This window comes from Colius striatus, chromosome W (genome assembly GCF_028858725.1).
Source record: "Colius striatus isolate bColStr4 chromosome W, bColStr4.1.hap1, whole genome shotgun sequence".
In the NCBI taxonomy this organism is placed as follows: Eukaryota; Metazoa; Chordata; class Aves; order Coliiformes; family Coliidae; genus Colius; species Colius striatus.
This window is the reverse complement of record NC_084789.1, coordinates 41,818,892-41,838,324: the sequence shown is the minus strand read 5'-3', so window position 1 is coordinate 41,838,324 and position 19,433 is coordinate 41,818,892. Positions and strand designations below refer to the sequence as shown.

Sequence of the window (19,433 nt, the reverse complement as noted above, 5' to 3'; positions counted from 1 at the left end):
CTGCAATGGCGGGGAGGCTGCTGGGAGCCGCCGTTCTCCTGTGCCTGCTGGACATTGCCCACACCTTTGCCATCGAGGAGCAAGCAGATGTGTTCAAGAGAACGGCTTGTCCCGCTTTCCTGGCGTTCGACAACGCCGCGTACCTGGCTGACATGACCTTCGAGCTGCCTTGCAACTGCAAGCCCGAGGAGGTCTCCTCCGTCGTCTGGTACTTCCAGAAGGACATGGGCGGCCGCAGGACCACGGTGCTGACGGACTTTGCAGGCACAGTGGTGGTGGACTCGGGCCACATCCGCACGGGCAGCGACGTGCTGAAGCGCTTCAGCATCCGCATGTTCAGCCTCATCGTCTTCCGGGCGCAGGTGAGGGACTCGGGACACTACCTGTGCGGCACCGAGAGCGGCGACTTCTTCTACGGCTACGACGTGGACGTGCAGCCCACCGAGCGCATGGCGGTGGCCTTCGTGGACAGAGGCCAGCGCGCCCGGGGCGACTACAGCGAGCGGCGATTCAGCCTCTTCACCGGCTTCTGGGACTGGAGCAGCTGCGACCGCTGCGGGGTGCGGGGCGAGCAGCGGCGCGTGGGGCTGTGCTACGTGCGGAGCTCGGGGCTGCACCCGCGCTACCGCTCCGCCGTGCCCGGCGTCACGTCCTGCGGCTCCGGCGCCGTCCCCGCGCGGCTCCGGCGCCGCGCCCGCCTCCGCGGCCCCGAGGTGGCCGTCCGCAGCTGCCTGAGCCCCTGCCCGAAGGAGGAGGCCCCCGAGGAGGGCGTGCAGGCCATCTCCAACGTCATCTCCAAGCTGGGCGAGAGGCCGTGGCTGCCGCGCGTGCCCACGCAGTTCCACCGGCAGCCCCGCGGCAGCCACCTGACCATCGCGTGCCCCGGCGCCCGCCCCGAGCACGCCGTGGGCTGGGACAAGGGCTCCACGCGGCTCTACCGCTCCCGCTACCTCGTCGGCGTCAACAGCAGCATGAGGGTGTTCATCGACCACGGGAACCACCTGCACATCCGGCGGCTGCGCGGCAGCGACAGAGGCACCTACTTCTGCTGGCGGGAGGGCGCGCTGGTCGCCGGCTTCCAGCTCCGTGTCACCGCCCGGCAGCGGCGCCGGCGGGCGCTCGGCGACCCCGACACCATCTACGCCATCAAGGCCATCGGCACGAGCTACGTCGTCATCTGCATCATCTTCGTTGTCGTCCACATCAGCCGCTGCAGCCGGCGGCTGTGCAGGAGCCCTGCCGGCACGTAGCGTCTCCCCCACAGCCCCACGGGCCACACTCCCACCTCACTCCCTCCTCCCCTGCCTCGCTTCCAGTGCTCTCAACCACTCCCAATTAAAATGGTGCTCAGCCTCCCTTGTGGGCCAGGAGCCTGAGAGCTGATGTGGAAATCCCTCCACACCTGACCCAGGGCAGCAGGGCCAGGAGGGATTTCACAAGGGTGTTGGGCAGCAGCTGGGGGAGATGGGGTCACTTAGCCTGGAGGAGGCTGAGGGGAGACAGGAGGCTGCAGTGAGCTGGTAACAAGCTGGTAACAGGACAAGAGGAAGTGGCCCCAAATTGCCCCAGAGGAGGTTGAGGCAGAGCTGTTTCCCTGAGACGGGTGTCAGCCCCTGTGCCAGGCTGCCCAGGGAGCTGGAGGAGTGCCCGGCCCTGAAGGGACCCCAAAGCCATGGAGCTGAGGTGCTGAGGGCCAGGGGTTAGTGGGCCACACAGCAGGGAGGGCAGAGTGGTGGCTGGGTGCAAGGCTGGGTGCGATGCCACAGGGCAGCACAGCAGCTGGGTCAACATTGCAGGGCAGCGTAGGTGCAGGGTGCAAGGGCACGGTGGGTGCTGGGTGCCATGCATCTTGGGCTTGAGGCTGGGCACAGCATCGCAGGGTGCCTACCCTGAGGGTCCGTCCCCATGGCACCCCTGACCCTGGCAGCACCATGAGGGGCAGAGGGACACTGGGCAGGTTTGGGTGTGCGTGTGCACGGCCACCCCCCTGGCACACCCCCTGCACGCACACACACACACTGCACACACACACGTGCCCCCTCTCGTGTGCCCACACCAGCCCCAGCACATCAGCTCAGCACCGGCCACTGCGCCTCCCAGCGGGCCGGGGCCCTGGGCCAACAGCCTGACAAGCTGCTAATTAAGGCAGGCTGTTAATTAAGGCAGGCTGCTAATTAAGAGGCTGGAGCCTCCCAAGTCCTCTCCATCCCAGCAGCTGCTGGAGCCTGTCCAGGGCTCAGATGCCTGGTCCCTGTCCCCGTCCCAGCTCTGGTCCTGCCACACATCACCAGTCACACAGGGGCTGAGTTTGAGGGTCGTTTGCCCCATGATGGGGGAAGGAGGGCTCAGACCCCTCCCTGGACAGGGGCTGTGTGCCAGGGGCTTTCCTGGGCAGCTGAAAGGGGCTTTGTGTGGGGCTGGAGCCGGCGCTGCCCGGCAGAGCCATGGGGTGCCCTTGTGCCAGGAATGATCAGGGGGACAGACACAGCAGCGATGGGCACGGGGCCACCACCAGCCCCAGGGTCATGGCCACAGGCTGCGGCAGGGGAGGGGGGTCTGGGGACACAGGGACATAAGGGAAAGGTGGTGGCATGGGGGTGGGTGCCCAGAGAGGTGGCTGGGATGAAGCTGGGGCTGTGGTGCTGAGGGCACAGGGATGAGCTCAGGGCAGCTGGCAGCTAGATGGCAGCCGATGGCTGGCAAAGGCTTCCTGGCCAGGGACAGGGAGTCAGGTCCTGCTGGACCACAGCCACCAGCAGTGCTCAGGGGCAAGCTCTTGCTGCCACACTCCCCTCTAACCCCCACCAGCTCCTCCTCCTCCTCCCCAGCCCACCGAGCCCATCTCCCCGGTGCCAGGCAGAGGTTTTGCCCCAGAAATGCCTGATTTGGGGCACTGACTCCCATGGGTGACACTGTCCATCGCCCCCCAGCCCTGCACCATCCCTGGGGCCAGGAGCTGTGCCAGCCCCCGGTGCCAGGGGAGCCCTGTGCTGGCAGTGAGCAGGGGCTGGGGGTCCCTCACGGCCCCCGTCGCTCCCCAGAGCCGGATCCTCTCCCACGCAGGCGGGATCAAAGCTGCCAGTGTGGCGGGGAAGCAGAGCTGGGCTCTCCCCCCTCCCCCTCCCCAGCCCCCTCCTAATGAGATAAACGAACTCGGAGCAGGCTGGAAGTTTTAATTAGAAGCTTCCAGCCTGGGAGAAGACAAAGGCGAGATGTGGCAGTGCCAGGCAGAAAGTAGGGCAGGAGGAGCCGCTGACCCCGGGCCCGGGGGAGGGCAGTGCCTGGCGCTGAGCCCACGCTGCCCCCTGCTCCTGCCCCCCTGGGCCACCTCGGAGGGGGCTGCAGGAGCTGGCACAGGCTGCCAGGTGTGTCAGGATAGGGGGTGGCAGGGGACAGGGGCAGCAGCGCTGGCCCCGCATCAGGGTTGTGCAAGGAGCTGCAGCGAGGATGGTAGGGAAAAGGAGATGGGGGAAAAAGGAGAGTGTTTGGGAGCAGGGGGGATGCTTTTCTCCTCATTACACACAGGGAGCAGACAGCTCCCCTGGCACAGGGGCCTTTTCCAGGCTGGCTCAGGGGAAAGGCACCAGCCCAGCCCAGCCCCAGGCGAGGGGGAGGCGAGAGCCAGGCGCCGCAGGGCCCCAGCTCCCCCTCCCCCTGGGGTGGGAAAGGAGGGGATTTATTAAAAGCATGCTAGTTGTGAGCATCCCCCATCTGTCAGCACCCACCACCCTGCACAGCTCCCAGGGGCTGCGAGGGAGCAGCAGCCATCCATCTGCCACCCGAAACTCGAGGGCTGTGCCGAGGGGGGGAGCTCCCACGGGGGAAGGGGAAAGGAGGAAGGGTGGCAGTGGGGCTGGGACAGGGGGAGGGAGGCAGATGGAGGAGCTGTCAGCAGAAGAGCTTCATGGGCTGTGTGGGGGGGGCCCCGGCCAGGGCTGGGGTGCTCCTCTTGCTGCCCTTCCCAGGGAGGTGTTCTGGAGTGGGGGGAAAACCAAACAGAGGAGAGAAGATGAGGCAGCCCCTGGGTGAAGGCAGTGAGCACAGGTCCCCTCCCCAGGGACAGCCCAGCTCCTCTCCCCTTCCTACCCCGCTCCCCCGAGCCTGGGAGCAGCAGACCCCCAACAGCACCCTTCCCCAGCCCCAAACCTCCCCCTCGCCCGTGTTGTCCCTGCCCTGGCCCCAGGACTCACCGGGGATGCGCGACGGCCGCGGCCTCCTGCGGCTGCTGCTGCTGGGCAGCACGGGGGCAGACGCCCTGCCAGGCACAGAGGGGCTGTTTGCAACCCCCCACAGCTCGGGGCTCGAGCCCCAGGGTGTGGGGAGCGGGGGGCTGGGGGCTGTCTCACCTCTCCACTCGCCGGCGCTTGGAAACCGGTGCCTGCGAGGCCAGGGGCAGCCCATCAGCTCTGTGCCAAGGAAGAGAGGGTTAGTGCCAGGGAGGCATTGCCAAGGAAGGGAGGGTTAATGCCAGGGAGGCGTGGGGGACCTGCCCAGCTTGGGAGGGGATAAAAACACACAAAACATGAGTCAACCAGAGCCAAACGCTGAGAGGTGGGAGCAGGAGGCAGCAGCCAGCCCCTGCCCCCTGCTCCTGAGAGCTGGGCTGTTCCCCTGGGCACCACTTGCCGCAGTTCCCCCACGGGAAGGGTTTCCCAGAGCTGCAGCAGATGGGGAGAGCTGAGGGTGTGCTGCCTCACCCCACAGCGGGCACAGCTCTGGGGCTGGTGGTCACACAAGCTGCAGCAGCTCTGTAGAAGCCAGAGCACTAGTCAGGCACCAGCAATGAAAACCTCCACACAACCCACCCTGACCTGACCTCCCTCCAGTGCCTCAGGAGGAGCTGATGCCCCAGTCAGCACCTGGGGCTCCAGAACCATCTGGAAGATGCTCCCCCACGCCCAAAGGGAAAAGGAGTTGAGCAGATTGTCTTGGAATGCATTTTATATCTGCAAGTGATCCACAAGCAGCTGTGCCCGTCCGCAGGCTCCTCCTCACACAGCCACAGTCACCCCCAAAGGATCCACCACGGGGGCAGGGTCCCCACGCCCCCGGGTACCCCAAAGCCGCAGGTAACCCCCCAGGCAGCACTCACTTGGTCAGGAGGGGGCTGTGGGGGCGGTCGCAGGCCGGGGGCTGCGCAGAGGAGCCGCCGTCCGCACACACCTCGAATGTGGCGTTGAGGTCCTGGACGGGGCCGCAGCGGTTCTGGGCCGGCAGCGGGGCCAGAGGCACGCGGCCCTTGACCACAGTCAGCGGGCACATCTTGGGGGTGCAGCAGCGGGACGCTGGGGAGGCGAAGGGGGGCTGTGCTGCTCCCGTGGGAGCGGGGCTGCCCCGGCCCGGCGCTGCCTCGGGACCCCCGGCTGCTCCCCCACACCTCTGCAGCTGCTTCTGCGCCCCGAGGCCTCGGGCAGAGGGGCTCAGCTCAGCCTTCCTCCTCTTCCTCTTCAGGCTGGCAGCCACTGGCGTGGGGCTGGGGAGCGGAGCGAGGGGCTGCAGGGGGGCGCTGGGCACAGCCAGGGATGCTTTGGCTAAAGCAGGGCAGAAGAAACAGCGTCAGGTCCCTGCCTGCAGCCCCCAGGCACCCCCAAACCCTCCGGTTCCCCAGGGGAGGTTGAGGCTGGAGCTGAGGCAGAACTGTTTCCCTGAGAGGGGTGTCAGCCCCGTGCCAGGCTGCCCAGGGAGCTGGGGGGAAGGATCTGCCCTGGAAGGATCCCAGAGCCATGGGGCTGAGGTGCTGAGGGCTGTGGGTCAGCGCTGGGCTACTGGCCACACTGCAGAGTGCGGCTGGAGCTGATCCGGCCAACCCGCTGGGCACCACGTCAGGAAAGCCTCACACCCCCTGCCCCGTGCCCAGGGCTGGCAGCTGCCTCCCACCACCTCCAGCTCTCCTCCTCCCCAGAGCAGCGGCTGGGCTGCCCCAGAGCAGAGTCCTCACCCGCAGAGCCCCGCGGCAGCCCCGGCACCGGGCTGGCACCGGCCTCCCTCTGCACCCGGCGCTCCAGCTCCCCGAATTCAGCCACCAGCTCGGGCGTGAGGAGGTTGGCAGCCCTCAGGAGGGAATACTGCTTCTGGGCAACCTTCAGGATGGCAGTCACAAGCCTGGGACAGAGAGAAGGACTCAGGAGCCAGTCAGATCAGCCTGCACCAGTGTCACCAGTTCCAGCGGCTCAGCAGCCCCAGCAGAACCTCACAGTCACCTCCTTGGGGGGCAGAACCTGCTGACAGAGTTTTTTTGGGGAAAAAAAAGAGGCCAACTTGGAAGCTGTGAGCTGTCTGAGCTGTAAAGCTCTTCCTGGAGAACTCAAGCTGTGTGTTCACAGGGGACCAAAGGGTTTCTGCCAGGCACTGGCCGCCTGGCAGCTGAGTCAGCAGCAGGCAGAGACTCCGGAGGCTGGTGCCCCCCAGGCCCTCCACAGAGGGTGCAGGCTCCAACCAGCACCAAACCCCACGGGCTCTGCGACACAGGGACACGGAGCTCTCCTTGTGCCCCTCTCCCCACCTCACCTGGGCAGCCCCGTGGGGCTGGAGCTGAGGGGACTCTGTGGTGGGTTCTGGGCCTCCCGGGCAGCGTCCTCGTAGGCGCGGAGCTTGGCCCGGAGATCCGCCACCTGCCAGGGACAGCATCTGCTGCTCAGACACTTCCCAGCCCCAGGGGCATCGGGCCCGTGTCACACATTAACAGCACTGCTTTGCTTGGAAAAGCCCTTTCAGCTCCTGGAGTCCCAGCGCTGCCCTCACCCTGCCCAGCTCAGCACTGAGCCCTGGCCCTCAGCACCTCAGCCCCACGGCTGTGGGATCCCTGCAGGGCTGGGCACTCCCCCAGCTCCCTGGGCAGCCTGGCACAGGGGCTCACACCCGTCTCAGGGAAGAAGCTCTTCCTGGTATCCAATGTGTCTGAGCAAATCACAGCTGAAGACAGAGCCCTCCCCTCCCCACCAGCATCTCACCTCTGCTTTCAGCTGCTCACAGATCATGGGGTATTTACTGATGTGGTAGTCGAAGCTGAGCACGTTGCTCTTCAGCTGCAGAGAGAGGAAACACAGATTAAAGCAGCAGCAGGGCAGCACATAACCCCCTCCCAAAAGCATTGCAGCCTCCTGTCAGGGAGTGTCAGAGAGTGCTCCTGTATCCTCAGCCTCCTCTTCTCCAGGCTCAACACCCCCATTCCCTCAGCCCCAGAACCCTTGTGCTCCAGCCCCTTCCCCAGCTCTGGCTACGCTCCAGCCTTTCAGGATGTGTGCCCTGAGCACATCCCCAGGGCTGGAAAGCTCCGGCTGCAGAAGGGAAGCCCCCACTCCTCTGCCCCCACCACGCACCAGGCTCCCTCCCAGCAGCTCCCGGAGGCCCAGGCGGCCGCGGCCCCGCAGCCCCTCACCGACAGTCTGATGTCCTTGGCCCGGCTGGCGTATCTGAGGGTGTTGTAGGTGTCGTCGCGCGCGGGCGCCGCGGGGCTGACGGCAGCGATCATGACGGTGCGGCAGTTCCCGCCGATGGAGTCCTTCAGCAGCCGCGTCAGCTTGCTGTCCCGGTACGGGACGTGGCTCTTCCTGCCCTGTGCCGAGACACGAGGCTGCTGAGGCCCCGGCCCCGGGGCGCTGGCGGCGAGGCTCCGGGGCCGGCGCGGCCGTACCTTGGCGTCGGCCAGCGCGTTGATGACGTTGACGAGGGCCAGCAGCGAGCGGTTGATGTTGGCTCCCTCCCGCAGCCGCTCGCCCTTGGCCTGCGTGGCCGACGCTCGCTCCGAGCCCGCCAGGTCGATCAGACTCATCTTGGCCACCTGCAGCTCCCGCGTGAGGCCCCCGACGCGGTCCTGCTGCCTCACGTGGATCTGCGGGGACAGACGGGCTGGGCTGCGGCCCGAGAGCTGCGGGAGCGCTTCCCCCACCGCCCTGTGACCCCGCAGCCCTCCCCAGGCAGCTCCTGCGGGGCCAGGAGGTGCCCCATTGCTGCTGGGGCCAGTCCAGTCCCACGGCCCTGGCAGCCCAGCGGTGCCCGCCGGGAGGGCACAGCTCAGGGATTCACAGCAGGAATCCAGCACTCACCCAGGCCAGCTGGGAAAGTATCCAGACACCCCCACTTGCCCCCTGCAAGCAGCAACGGGCACGGCACCAGGTCCAGACTGAAATTACAGGCAGTCTCCCCAGGTGGCCGTGACAGCCCTGCTAATTTGGGGAAGGGCCTGGCTGGAATTGCAATCCACTGGCAGGTTCATGTGGAGAGTAACAAGAAACAGGGAACAAAGCTACAGAGCCCCCAGGGAGCCTCATCCCTGGCACAGGGATGAAACCGAGCAGACGTGAGGGCACAGACAGAGGCTGGTGCTGACTGACCCCCTTCCTCTGGGTCGGGATGTAGGTGCAGCTCCCACACGGTCAGTCAATGAGTCACAGAACCCCAGAGTGCTGGGGGCTGCCAGGGCCCTGCAGAGCTGCTCCAGCCCCTGCTCCAGCAGCTTCCCCTGGCTCAGGGGGCACAGGAACGTGTCCAGGTGGGGTTGGAAACCTCCGGAGAAGGAGCCTCCACACCCTCCCTGGGCAGCCTGGGCCAGGGCTCCCTCAGCTCACACCAAGGGAGCTTCTCTCTGGCGGGTTTCAATCAGGTCCGTCCGCCCGTTGCAGCCGCAGGCGGCAGCCGCCGCAGTCCCCAACAGGGTCCGACCGCGCCGACACCCGCCCCCCCACTCCTGCCCCCCCACCGGCCCAAGCTCCGGCCGCCGCTCCCCGGCCGGGGGGCTTCACCCCGAGCCCCCTCCCGCCGCTCCCCGCCCGGCTCCCGCTGCGGGGCTCCAGCAGCTCCGGCGCCGCCACAACACCCGGCACAGCCCGGGGCTCACACCGGCACCGACCTCGCCTCTCCCCGCCCCCAGACCCGCCCACACCCGCTGGCACCAGTCCCCAGGTAGCTCTCAGTCTCCAAGCCCCCGGCAGCAGCTCCCTGCGGGCACAGAGCGGAGCTGCTCCAGCACAGGACCCCGGCAGCACAGCAGCGAGGTGGGGGGCAGTGGCAGAGACCCCCCCAGCAGCAGCCCCAGGCACGGGGGCACCCGCAGCACCAGCTTCATGCCCTTCAGCTCTGCTCAGAAATTCCTCCTCATGTTCCAGTGGCACTTCCCATGTTCCAGCCTGTGCCCGTTACCCCTTGTCCCAGCACTGGCCACCACACAAGGAACACTGGCCCCATCCTCTCCACACCCACCTTTAGGGGGTCGATCAGCATTGCTGAGGTCCCCCCTCAGCCTTCTCTCCAGGCTGAACAGCCCCAGGGCCCACTCTCTTTCCTCCTCACACAGACATTCCAGCCCCCTCAGCATCTTGGTGGCCCTGTGCTGGCCTCTCTCCAGCAGCTCCCAAGAGTCAAAAGCACCAAGTGAAATTGCAGCCCTCAGGAGAGGTGACACCCAGGTGGGAGTATGGGGCTGAGCAGGAGACAGGGCCACCAGCATGACCAGTAGCTGCCGTCCCACTGCGGCACAGGCTGGTGGCTCACCCACTATGTGTGTCTTTGGAGCCACAGCCACTCTGACTTTCCCTGTGGCACTCCAGGAGCAGCACAGGAACCTCACAGTGCTGCTCCTGGCACAGCCTTGCTCCCTCTGTCCGTTTCTGGCAGAGCCCACAGCCGCCAGCCCTCACCTGGCAGATGGCGTGGGAGCGGGAGGAGCTGGCGTTGGCGTCCGTCGGGTGCTGCGTCCGGTTCTTGTTGCCGTTGGCCAACATCTCCAGGAGCTGCTCTGCTGATGTGGGCTGGGAGGGGATGGGGAGAGGGCTGGCATCAGCCTGTGGCATCAGCGTGCCCCAGACACCAGCACCAAAAACACCCAGCGCTGAGCAGCCCCAGCAGCTCGGGCCAAGGCATCAGCACAGACCTCGCTTGCTGCCAGCCAGGAGCCTTGTGCCCTCACCCTCCCCCTGCTGCATCCCCCAGGGTAGGTGCAGCCCTGCCTGGGTCTTGTGCCCCTTTTTGACACTTACCTGATGGAAGGAGAGCCCCTGAACCACGACTCCTTTCTCAGGATCCTCCCAGATGGCCAGAGGGCCCTTGGGCTCCAGGAGGTCATGAATCTGCTCGTTGTAGACCTGGAGTGAGGAATTAGACTTGAGGCTGAGGTTTGTCTCCCCAGTAGCAAGTGGGAAGAGGAGCTTCATAGCCTGTGGTCAGGCACAGCACGGTGGGTGTGTGTGTCCCACCGCCACTGCCGGGACCACGTCACACCGAGCAGCTGACGGTGTGGAGGACAGCTTGGGAGGGCTCTGCTCGAGCCCCTTCACCCAGGAAACCCCCACAGATCACAGCAAGGAAGAGAAAATTCCCTCACTCCAGATGGGAGAAACCCAAGTGGGTGGGTGAGGCTGCTGCCTCCGGGTCAGCCCCAAGCCTTAGCACTGGTGTCCCGCATCCCCTCCTGGCCCCCCTGTACCTCCTGGTAGGAGACCAGCACCTCGCAGCTCTTCTCCTCCCTCCTGGCCTCAATCCTGCTGTAGAGCTCGGCCATGGTGCGGTACATGATGCCGGGGCTGCTCTCAGAGCCCAGCATGGTGTGGGTTTTCCCCGCGCCCGTCGCGCCGTAGGCAAACACTGCGGGGAGAGGGAGGGCGGGTGGGCAGCAGGAGCGCTTCATTAGCGGGAGCAGCCGCTCTCCTGAGGAGCTCTGCAGCAGGCCCCCCGCGGGAGGTCACCCGCTGACGAGGGAGAGCTCGTTACCCTCCATGCCAGCCACGCTGGCCTTCAGTGCCACTTCTTCCCTCGTTTCAGCCTCTCTGGTTCAGGAGCAGGAGAGCGGGTCCCTCAACCATCACCTGCTCTGATGCTCAAGTCACCCCAAACCCTCCCTTTGACACACTGAGCAGCCCCATTCCCTCATCTCTCATCAGAAGGTGTTTCTTCTTCCAGACCTTGTAATTTATCTAATTTCCCTCCCCCTCCATCTTTCAGCACCCTCTCTGAAGCATCACCAGAGCAGGACACGCTAATCCAGCAAGCCTCAGCCCTCCTCCCCATTATCGGCGCGAGCATCTCATTTGCAGCTCCTGGAGTTATTTTATGCAGATAGAGACAGGAGCCGTGCTGCCAGGTGGGCACGGTGACAGCGGCAGCGGCTGGCAGAGCCCGCCAGAGAGCCAGGAATAGCATCCCCGGGGCCCGGCCCAGCCCCTGATTAGACAGGAGAGCGGCCGGCGCGGTGCCTGCCGAGCGCAAGTGATGTGCTCGTTAAGGCTCTGGGCTGCTGACAGCCTGTGAACAGCACGGGCCCTGCGCTGGGCAGCCTTCACACACAGCCAGGAGCTCTCAAGCACAGCTTTGTGGAGACAGGAGACACTCAGGAGGGGCCCCAGCAACCCCCAAAGCAGCCTGAGACGCATCTGCCCCACCCCAGATCCTCCCCGAGGCTCAGCGTCCTCCCAAAGCTCTGCTCGTCACAGCCACCCAGGCTGGGAAGCAACAGCAGAATCAGGGTGCTTTGTGCACCACGGATCACACAATCCCAGAGTGCTGGAGGCTGGAAGGGCCCTACAGGAGTTGGATGTGGCACTTGCATCAGAGCAAGAAATGTCAGACAATCTTTAAGGTCTCTTCCTGCCCAAACGGCCCCGTGACTCTATAAGGGCACTTTGTTTCACTCCCTCTCGTTTACACCTGCTGAGATCAGACAACATTCCCATCTCAGGATCATCCTGATCGCACTTGTAATCACAGAATCCTTTGGGGTGGAAAAGCCATTTAAGCTCCTGCAGTCCCAGCCCAGCACTGAGCCCTGGCCCTCAGCAGCTCAGCTCTGTGACTTTGGGATCCCTGCAGGGCTGGGCACTGCCCCAGCTCCCTGGGCAGCCTGGCACAGGGCTCACACCCCTCTCAGGGAAACAGCTCTGCCTCAGCTCCAGCCTCAACCTGCCCTGGGGCACCTCGAGGCCGTTTCCACCCCGGGAGCAGCTGGAGCAGGGAGGGTAGCGGGCTCTTACCGGAGCAGTTGTAGCCGCCGAGGACGCTGTCCAGCAGCCCGCGGGTGGTGTGCTGGAACACCTCCTCCTGCGACGCCCCCTCCCCGAAAACGCGGTCAAAGACAAAGGTCTGGTCCTTGCCCTGCTGCCTGAGCCCGCGGGCGGGCGCCGCGCCGCCGGGGGTCCCGGGGGCCTCGTCGGGGTTGAAGATGAGGATGTGCTGGTCCAGCACGTGCAGGGTGCGGGGGCCCTCGCGCTCGCAGGGGGCCGGGGGCCGCACGCGCACCACCACGGACACGGCGCCGTCCTCGGGAGGGGGGTCCCGCGCCATGGCGGCGGCGGCACGCGGCTCCGGGCTCGAACGTGCCGGGGCGCTCACGCAGCCTGAGGAGGACCCGCACGGCTCAGCCGGGGGAGGCGAGGCGCTGGCGGGAGCGCCCGAGGCTGCGCAAAGCCCCGCACGCCCTCCGCTCCGCTCCCGGAGCCGCCCTGTGGCCCCTCCGCCCCGAGCCCTCTCCAGGACCCCCGGCAGCCCCCTCCCGCACCCCTACAGTGGCTCCCGCGCCGCTTCCGTCCCCGGCGAGCCCTGTCCCGCCCGCCCCTCACATCACAGGCTCCCCAGCCCGGTACCAGCCCCCGGCCCGCCCCGGTTACCGGCCCCGCTGCCCCCTCCCCGCCCCGCTGCCCCCGTGTCTGGTGCCCCCTCCCCAGCCCAGCCCAGCCCAGCCCAGCCCGGTGCCCGTGCCCGTGCCCGTGCCCGCTCCCGTGCCCGCCCCGGTGCCCCCGCCGGGCCGCTCGCGGCGCCCAACGCCTCACCCGCCGCCATCCGTTTCAAACGCCGCTCAGGCCCCGCCCTCTCTCCTGATTGGCCGCCGCGCGCCGGTCTCCGCTCCCATTGGCTGCGCGGCCCGCGGAGCCCCCGCGGCCGGTCCGGGGCTGGGGGGACCGTGCGCTCCGTCCCACGCCGGGACACAGACAGCAGCCGGGAGAGGTCACAGCTCTGATTTACCATGGGGTGCCTGGGGCTGGGCAGTGGGGCGGCCCCCTCCCCCCCAGCCCGGGGCCGGATGGGACCGGGACGGCACCCGATGGCTCCTGTACAGACACGCACCGCGCGGACCCCCGGCACCGCCCGTGGGTACGAGGGGCCGAGCGGGGCACGCAGCCAGGGCACTGGGGTGCGGTGGGGCAGCGCGACGGGGGGGCACGGCCTCTGGCTGGCCCCCAGCCCCCTGCGGGCCCCCGGCCCTAAACTAGCAGCCGCGGGGTGAGCTAACGGGGACGGGGAGGCTTTGGGGCGCCGTAGGTGGCCTGGACCACCATGAGGGATGCCACGGGGCTGGGCCGGTGGGGAGGCTGGGCTGGGCGGTAGCGAGGGGAGGCTATAGAACAGAGAGGGGGACGCCATGAGGCTGGACGGCAGCAAGGGGACGCTGTGGGGCTGCATGGTCAGTGGGGGATGCCATGGGGCTGGATGGCTGCAGGGAGAAGCTGTGGGTCCAGACCATGGCACAAGGATCCCATGGGGCTGGGCAGTCAGAGGGGGATGCTGCGGGGCTGCAGGGCCGTGGGGCGATGCCGTGGGGCTCCAGGCTCAGTCTGAGTAGATGATGAAGCCGGAGAAGGTGCTGTACTTGTTGTTGTTGCCGCCGTGGGCCTTGCCCCCGTCCAGCTTGATGAAGACCTCGTCGCCCGCGTCCAGGTGCAGGATGACGCTGTTGCTGGCGTAGTCGTAGTTCTGGTCGGCGTCCTGCGCGATGGCACTGGCCCTGACCTGCGCAGGGGACACCCCTGTCACCCACCGCCACGCACCGCCCGGCCCCTGGCACCGCGGCACGTCCCAGGCAGCTCGGGGGTACTGTGGGGTGCCCTGGAACCCTCCTGTGAGTGAACAGGTCCGGGGTGGAAGTGGCTTTGAGCGCCACCCAGAGCCTTCCCCCGACCCGGCAGGCTGGCACGTGGGGCCACGGGTGGGATGTGGAGCCACGGCTCTGGGTTCAGATGTAGGACCACGGCTCAGGTATGGGATCAGGTTCTGATGTGGGGTCAGATTCAGTATGTGACCATGGCTCAGCATCCAAGCGGCTTGGACACAGGACCCCGGATCCCAATCTGGATGTGGGCTCAGGGCTCAGACCCAGGACCCATCTCCCACCCCGACGAACCCACTACAGCCCCTTGTGCTTTCCCTCCAGCTTCCCGGGGCCCTGAGCTCGGATCCCCCCAGCACGCCCCTCGCTGCCCACCCAGACCCCAACCCGCTGTGGGGCAGGACCCTCCCCTCGATAACTTCCTTGCAGCCAGAGGACAAGGCCAGGAGGCGCCGCAGCCGCCCACACCTGGGTGGCCAGAGGCCGCGGCAGAGCTCTCGGATAATCACATCCCGGCCGCGGCTGGCGCGGCGCCGGGTGACAGTGACAAGGCGGCAGGTAAAATCCCCAGCGAGATGCAAAAGCCATGCGGCGGGAGAAGCTGCTCCTAATTACAGCTGAGGAGAACGGGCGCTTAATTGGCTCACAGCAGGACGGCAGGCACGGCCGGGCAGCTGCAGGGTCAGGAGCAGCGCGGGAAGGAGCGGTGTCCCCACACACGCCCGTCCCTTACCCTCGGGCCAGGGGGTCCCAGGGGGTCTCTCCTCCCTGGGAGTGAGGCTGCATCTCCCCCGAGCCCACAGGCAGCCTGTGATGGTGTGGTCAGATGCTGTTAACTCTGGAGCCTACTGATGGCCCAGCAGATGTGGCCCCACAGGGCTGCCCATACCCACACAGCCACGTCCCTCGTGCCATCACCAACACTGTCACCCTGTTCAAAGTGCCCCTGTGTCCATCACACCGCCTCGAGGGCTCCCATCCGCGGCGGGGGGACACAGGTAATCTGTCGATGACAGTCCCCAAATCTCCAGGGGCTGCTGCCTCGCCGAGGAAGAGGAGGGGAGGGAAGAAGCAGGAGGGAAGGAGAACCGGGAGAAGGCATTTGGCGCCGGGCTGTGCCGCCATGGTTCCTCCCATCGCCGCCCGGTGCCATCCGTCTTCCCTCGTTAAGGAGCCGCCTCGTCACCGCGGGCCCTTCGTGCTCACGGGAAGATAAATGGCAGCACCGGGACCACACTGTGGCAGACGGGGTGGGGGCTGTCACCACGTGTGTCCCCTCAAATGGCTGTGTCCCCCTTGTCCCGCCCCATGCCTCAGCTTCCTCGTGTCACAGCAGCCCCCGGAGGTGGGGGACACAGATGGTCCCTGGCCCCAGCAACTGGCTCTGCCATGGTTCCTGGCACCCCCCCACCAGAGACAGCGTGACGGGGGTCCCCAGCTCTGTGGACACTGTGAGGTGGTCCCCAAGGTGGCCCCAGGGCTGCGTCCGAGGGCTCAGGGGGTCAGGGGGCAGCGGGACACTCCAGTGCCCACACTGAGCTGCCACCGCGACGCTCAGCGCCTGGGGGACACCGTGTGCCCCGTGTGCCGTGGCCAGCGCTGCCACCACAGCCCAGGGCCGCCAGCCACAGCAGCAGCTGGCCCCTGGCACCCCCGAGTGCCGTGGCAGGGCCCCCCCAGGATCCTCGGGCCCGCCACAACCCTCAGACACAGCAGCAAGTGCCCCATACCCCAGAGACCCAGAACCTTGCAGCACGTCCCTGTGTCCCCACAGATGGAGTCCCTCAGGGTCCGTCCACAGGCCCCCACCCCACGGACGCCCCTGGGGCTGTGCCCGCTGCCCAGACCTTGGCACTCGCCCCCCACGGTGACCCCAAACTCCCCCAGCTCCAATCTGCCCCCCCCGCCACCCGTCCGTCTGTCCATCCACCCCACATCTCCCCCCACTCCGCATTCCCCCCCCCAATCTCATCTCCAGACTAATACAAATAAGGTTCATTAATGCTAATTACCCGCCCCGAGCAGCTCCCCTGGCTCTCATTAACTCCAGGCCTGACACCGGGGTGAGGGGCTGCGCCCCAAACCGGCAGCACCCAGAGGAGAGTGGGGGAGATGGAGACCCCCCCCCCAAGTAACAATTGCCTCGGAAGATGCCAGATCGACCCTGATGTGCGGGGAGCCCCCCGCCCTGCTCTGCCCAGGGTGGGGAACCGGGGCAACAAACCCCTCATCAGCCCCAGTTTCTCATTATTTGGGGCATTTCTGGGGCAAGATTTTGAACCCTCCCGCCGAGCCGCTCCCCGGGCTCCCGAGCGGCTTCCTCGGGAACCTCGGAGCGACGACACCTCGTCAGTAATTAACAACGGGGTAATTAAGCTGCACGGCGCGCCCGCCCGAGCGCGGGGCTCCGTAGCTTCTGGAAATCCATCCGGCAGCCCCCGCCCGGGTGCGCCGAGCCCCCACCGAGCCGGGGGGCAAGGTCGGGGCTCGGCGGGGGGCGAGAGGAGGTGGGAAGCTTTAGGGGGGGTTCCCAAAAATATTTGAGGGGAGGAAAAATCGGGGTGAGGGGGTTTTTTTGGGGGGGTGGACGCTTGGTCCGGAGTTGCTCGGATGCTGTGCGGGAGTAAGAGGTGGTGCTGGGCCCCCCCGAAATCAGAGGCTGGAGTGGGGGGGGGACCCAAAAACCCACACCAACAGAAGCCGATGTGAAGTGTTTGGATGGAGGGAAGCGCCGAGCGGCCGCTGCCCGCGCCGCGCTCCCGCTCGCAGCCGTTCGCAGCCGGGGCTGGAGCGCCGCGGCTCCCGCTTCCCCCCACCCCCGGGTGGGCTTTTCGGGGGCTCATAGCTCAGTTTGGGGTGATTTTGTGTCGGACGTGCTCAGGACGCGGACGCGCCGCGGGGCTCGGCGCCGCGGAACGGGGAGCGGGCTGCGCCGGATCCCGGCTGCGGGCACGGCCGGGGGAACCGGGCTCGGGGACGTTCCAGGGGTCACGGCCACCGCTTGTGCCTCCGGCGGTGGCCCGGCGAGGGGGCGACACGGCGCGGGACGGGGGCGGCCGTTCGGGCGCCGCCCGGGAACCGCGGGGAAGGAGAAGGAGGATTTTCGGGAGGATGGGGTCGGGGGGCGATGCTGGAGCAGGGCGAGGGGAAGAAGGACGGAGCCAAACCTCGGGGGGTGGGTGCCCCCGGGTAGCTACGCAGCCCGGACAGTGCTGGGGAGTCTCTGCGGCTCCAGGCTGGGGGTGCAGCACCCCAAAAGCAGGGGCAGCCACTGACAGGCACTCGTCCCCCGCAGACGAGACCCATCCCCAGGGAGTCCTCGAGGGGACGGTGTCATGGCCGTGGAGGGGAGGGCACCCTGGAGACACAGAGGAGACATCCCATAGCACAGCGGGGCATGTCTGCAGGGCCAAGGGAAGGACTGAAGGGACCCCCGAGGACACATCGGGGGAGGACGGCTGCAGTGGTAGCGCATGTCCCCAGTGCTGGGCGAGCGACAGGGCACCCGCGGGAGCTCCTCGGGGATGGGAGAGGGACGGGGCACCCCGGGGACACACCCGGAGCCACTCATTGTCACCAGGAGAAGGATGAGGCACCCCGGGAGGCCGTCTCCAGGGATGGGAGAGGGATGGGGCACGTCAGGGATGCACACAGAGCCCCACATTATCAGGAGGGAGAAGGATGGAGCATCCTGGAGGTGCACCTCCAAGGCTGGAGGAAGGACTGGGAGGATGGCACTGGGGGTGCATCCCCAAGGCTGGGAGAAGGATGGAGCATCGTCACGATGCATCTCTGGAGCTGAGGGCAAGAGAGGGTGCCTCAAGGGTGCACCCAGAGCTCATCTTGTCACTGGGAGAAGGACAGGGCACCCCGAAGGTACATTGGCGGGGCCAGGAGAAGGATGTCACAACCCCAGGATGTACCCAGAGCCCATCATCATCCCTGGGAGGATGGGGCACTCAGGGGGTGCACCTCCAGGGCCAGGGGAAGGATGTAGCACCTCTGGGATGCACTCATTGCTTGTCACTGCCACCCAGAGAGGGGCAGAGCATCCTGAGGGTACGACTCTGGGGACAGGAAAATGATGAGGCGCTCCAGAGATGCACCCAGAGGCCATCGTCATCACTGGGAGGATGAAGAACCCCAGGGGTGCATCTCTGGGGCCAGGAGCAGGACAGGGCACCCCAGAGATGCATCTCCGCATCCAGAAGAAGGATGTGGCACCCTGGGGATGTAGCCAGAGCCCATCATCATCACTGGGAGAAGGATGAGGCAGCTCAGGGAAGCGCCCAGAGCCCATCACAAGCCCCGGGCGAAGGATGTGGAATCCCGAGGGTTCATCTCTGGGGCCAGCAGAGGGGTGGCAGCCCCCGGGGGTGCCCCTGCCTGGCGTGGGGCCGGTGGCCCTTACCTGCCCGTTCTTGCAGAGGTCGGCCCACATGCTGGTGCCGTCGCCGCCGCGCATCAGGACGTGGTAGGTGAAGAAGTAGGTGCCGGGGATGGCGCAGGTGAACTTGCCCGAGGCGGCGTCGTAGCTGTTGCCCACGTTGGTGACCACGTCGTCGAACTTGAGGACCTCGTAGCCCTCGTGGGGGTTCTTGAGGCCGGCGTAGAAGGCGACCCGCGGCACCGTGCTGTAGGTGGCCGCGCTCACCGCACCCGTAGCCCCCGGGCCCGGCAATCCGGGGGGGCCCGGCCGTCCCGCTTCGCCCCGGGCCCCCGCCGGGCCCGGCGGTCCCGGTTCTCCCGGTGGTCCGGGAGGTCCCGGTTTCCCCGGTCGCCCCGGTTTCCCTTGGGGACCTTGCACCAGGGTGGAGGGCGGCGGGAGGGGGCCGCGCTCGGCCGGGGAGGGGGGTCCGGCGGGGCCGTAGGGCTCGCAGACCATCCGGCAGGTCCCCAGCATCTCGTACCGGCCGTCGGTACCGGCGGAGCTCACCAGCACCGGGATGAGCACCACCAGCACCAGCACCATCACCACCCCCGCCGCCGCCGCCAGTAAAGTTTTTCGGCCCAGGCTGAGCCGCCGCCCGCCCGGGGCCCGCGGCCGCCCGGGGGGGGGAATGGTGCCGGTGGGGGGGGACACGGCGGCGGCAGCGGGGGGGCGGCTGCGGGGTGGCGGCGGCGGCGGCCGCTCCGCTCCGCTGCGCTCCGCGGCTCCGGTGCGCCCCGCGCCCGCCCCGACACGCCCCCTCCCCGCCCCGGGACACGCCCACGCGTGGGGCGGGGAGACCCCGGGTACGCCCATCCCCGCGCCCCCCACCACGTCCCCGCGCCCGCCCGACCCCCCCCCGCCTTCCTCCCAACCGCCGGAGCCACCTCCGCGCACGACCCCCATCCCGCGTGGGCCGTCCCCGCGGGGTCGCCGCGAGGCCCGCGCGATGCCACTCCCGTCCCCGACAGCCCCGTGGGGTCTGCAGCTGCGTCCCCGCCGTGCACTGGGAGCTGGCGGCAGCCGGGGACGCCCCCGGGACCTGTCACCTGTATCCCTACGGAGGCACAAACCCGCGGGGGACGGTCGCCAGAGCACCTACAAGGCCCTGCCCTCCTCCCTGCCTCAGTTTCCCCTCCCACGCTGAGGAGACCCCCACTTTGGGGCAGCCCAGCTGCCACTCGCGTGGCCAAG

The 19,433-nt window shown here is 67.4% G+C and overlaps 3 protein-coding genes across 3 annotated transcripts; 1 reads left to right on the top strand and 2 right to left on the bottom strand.

The window, feature by feature from the left end:
* The first annotated feature begins 1 nt into the window (after window position 1).
* Window positions 2–1,250, top strand: LOC133628438 (Ig-like V-type domain-containing protein FAM187A). The gene has a single exon (XM_062016585.1). It carries the CDS (start codon window positions 6–8, stop codon window positions 1,248–1,250), a length of 1,245 nt encoding a protein of 414 aa, XP_061872569.1. The 5' UTR covers window positions 2–5.
* A 1,948-nt stretch (window positions 1,251–3,198) lies between these two features.
* On the bottom strand, window positions 3,199–13,480 carry LOC133628678 (kinesin-like protein KIF18B). The gene is made up of 14 exons (XM_062017115.1): window positions 12,756–13,480; window positions 11,961–12,323; window positions 10,421–10,578; window positions 9,975–10,079; window positions 9,636–9,746; window positions 7,634–7,831; window positions 7,379–7,555; window positions 6,951–7,025; window positions 6,508–6,611; window positions 5,939–6,102; window positions 5,093–5,531; window positions 4,347–4,406; window positions 4,191–4,255; window positions 3,199–3,974 (listed from the first exon to the last, which is right to left on the bottom strand). Exons 1-14 carry the CDS (start codon window positions 13,384–13,386, stop codon window positions 3,889–3,891), a joined length of 2,736 nt encoding a protein of 911 aa, XP_061873099.1. The 5' UTR covers window positions 13,387–13,480; the 3' UTR covers window positions 3,199–3,888.
* LOC133628680 (C1q-related factor-like) lies at window positions 13,453–18,846 on the bottom strand. The gene is made up of 2 exons (XM_062017120.1): window positions 18,222–18,846; window positions 13,453–13,713 (listed from the first exon to the last, which is right to left on the bottom strand). Exons 1-2 carry the CDS (start codon window positions 18,780–18,782, stop codon window positions 13,534–13,536), a joined length of 741 nt encoding a protein of 246 aa, XP_061873104.1. The 5' UTR covers window positions 18,783–18,846; the 3' UTR covers window positions 13,453–13,533.
* Window positions 18,847–19,433: the final 587 nt, after the last annotated feature.

What these genes read in the sequence shown, in the direction of transcription:
- LOC133628438 (XM_062016585.1), top strand. Translation starts at nt 6, where the DNA reads ATGGCGGGGAGGCTGCTGGGAGCCGCCGTTCTCCTGTGCCTGCTGGAC.
- LOC133628678 (XM_062017115.1), bottom strand. Translation starts at nt 13,386, where the DNA reads ATGCAGCCCCACAGCGTCCCCTTGCTGCCGTCCAGCCTCATGGCGTCC. An exon ending in GCTCCCACGCCATCTGCCAG is followed by an intron (nt 7,832 to 9,635) that starts GTGAGGGCTGGC and finishes CTGTCCCCGCAG; the next exon opens with ATCCACGTGAGGCAGCAGGA. An exon ending in GCTGCCGCGGGGCTCTGCGG is followed by an intron (nt 5,532 to 5,938) that starts GTGAGGACTCTG and finishes GCCCTGCTTTAG; the next exon opens with CCAAAGCATCCCTGGCTGTG.
- LOC133628680 (XM_062017120.1), bottom strand. Translation starts at nt 18,782, where the DNA reads ATGGTGCTGGTGCTGGTGGTGCTCATCCCGGTGCTGGTGAGCTCCGCC. An exon ending in ACCTCTGCAAGAACGGGCAG is followed by an intron (nt 13,714 to 18,221) that starts GTAAGGGCCACC and finishes TCCCCTGCGCAG; the next exon opens with GTCAGGGCCAGTGCCATCGC.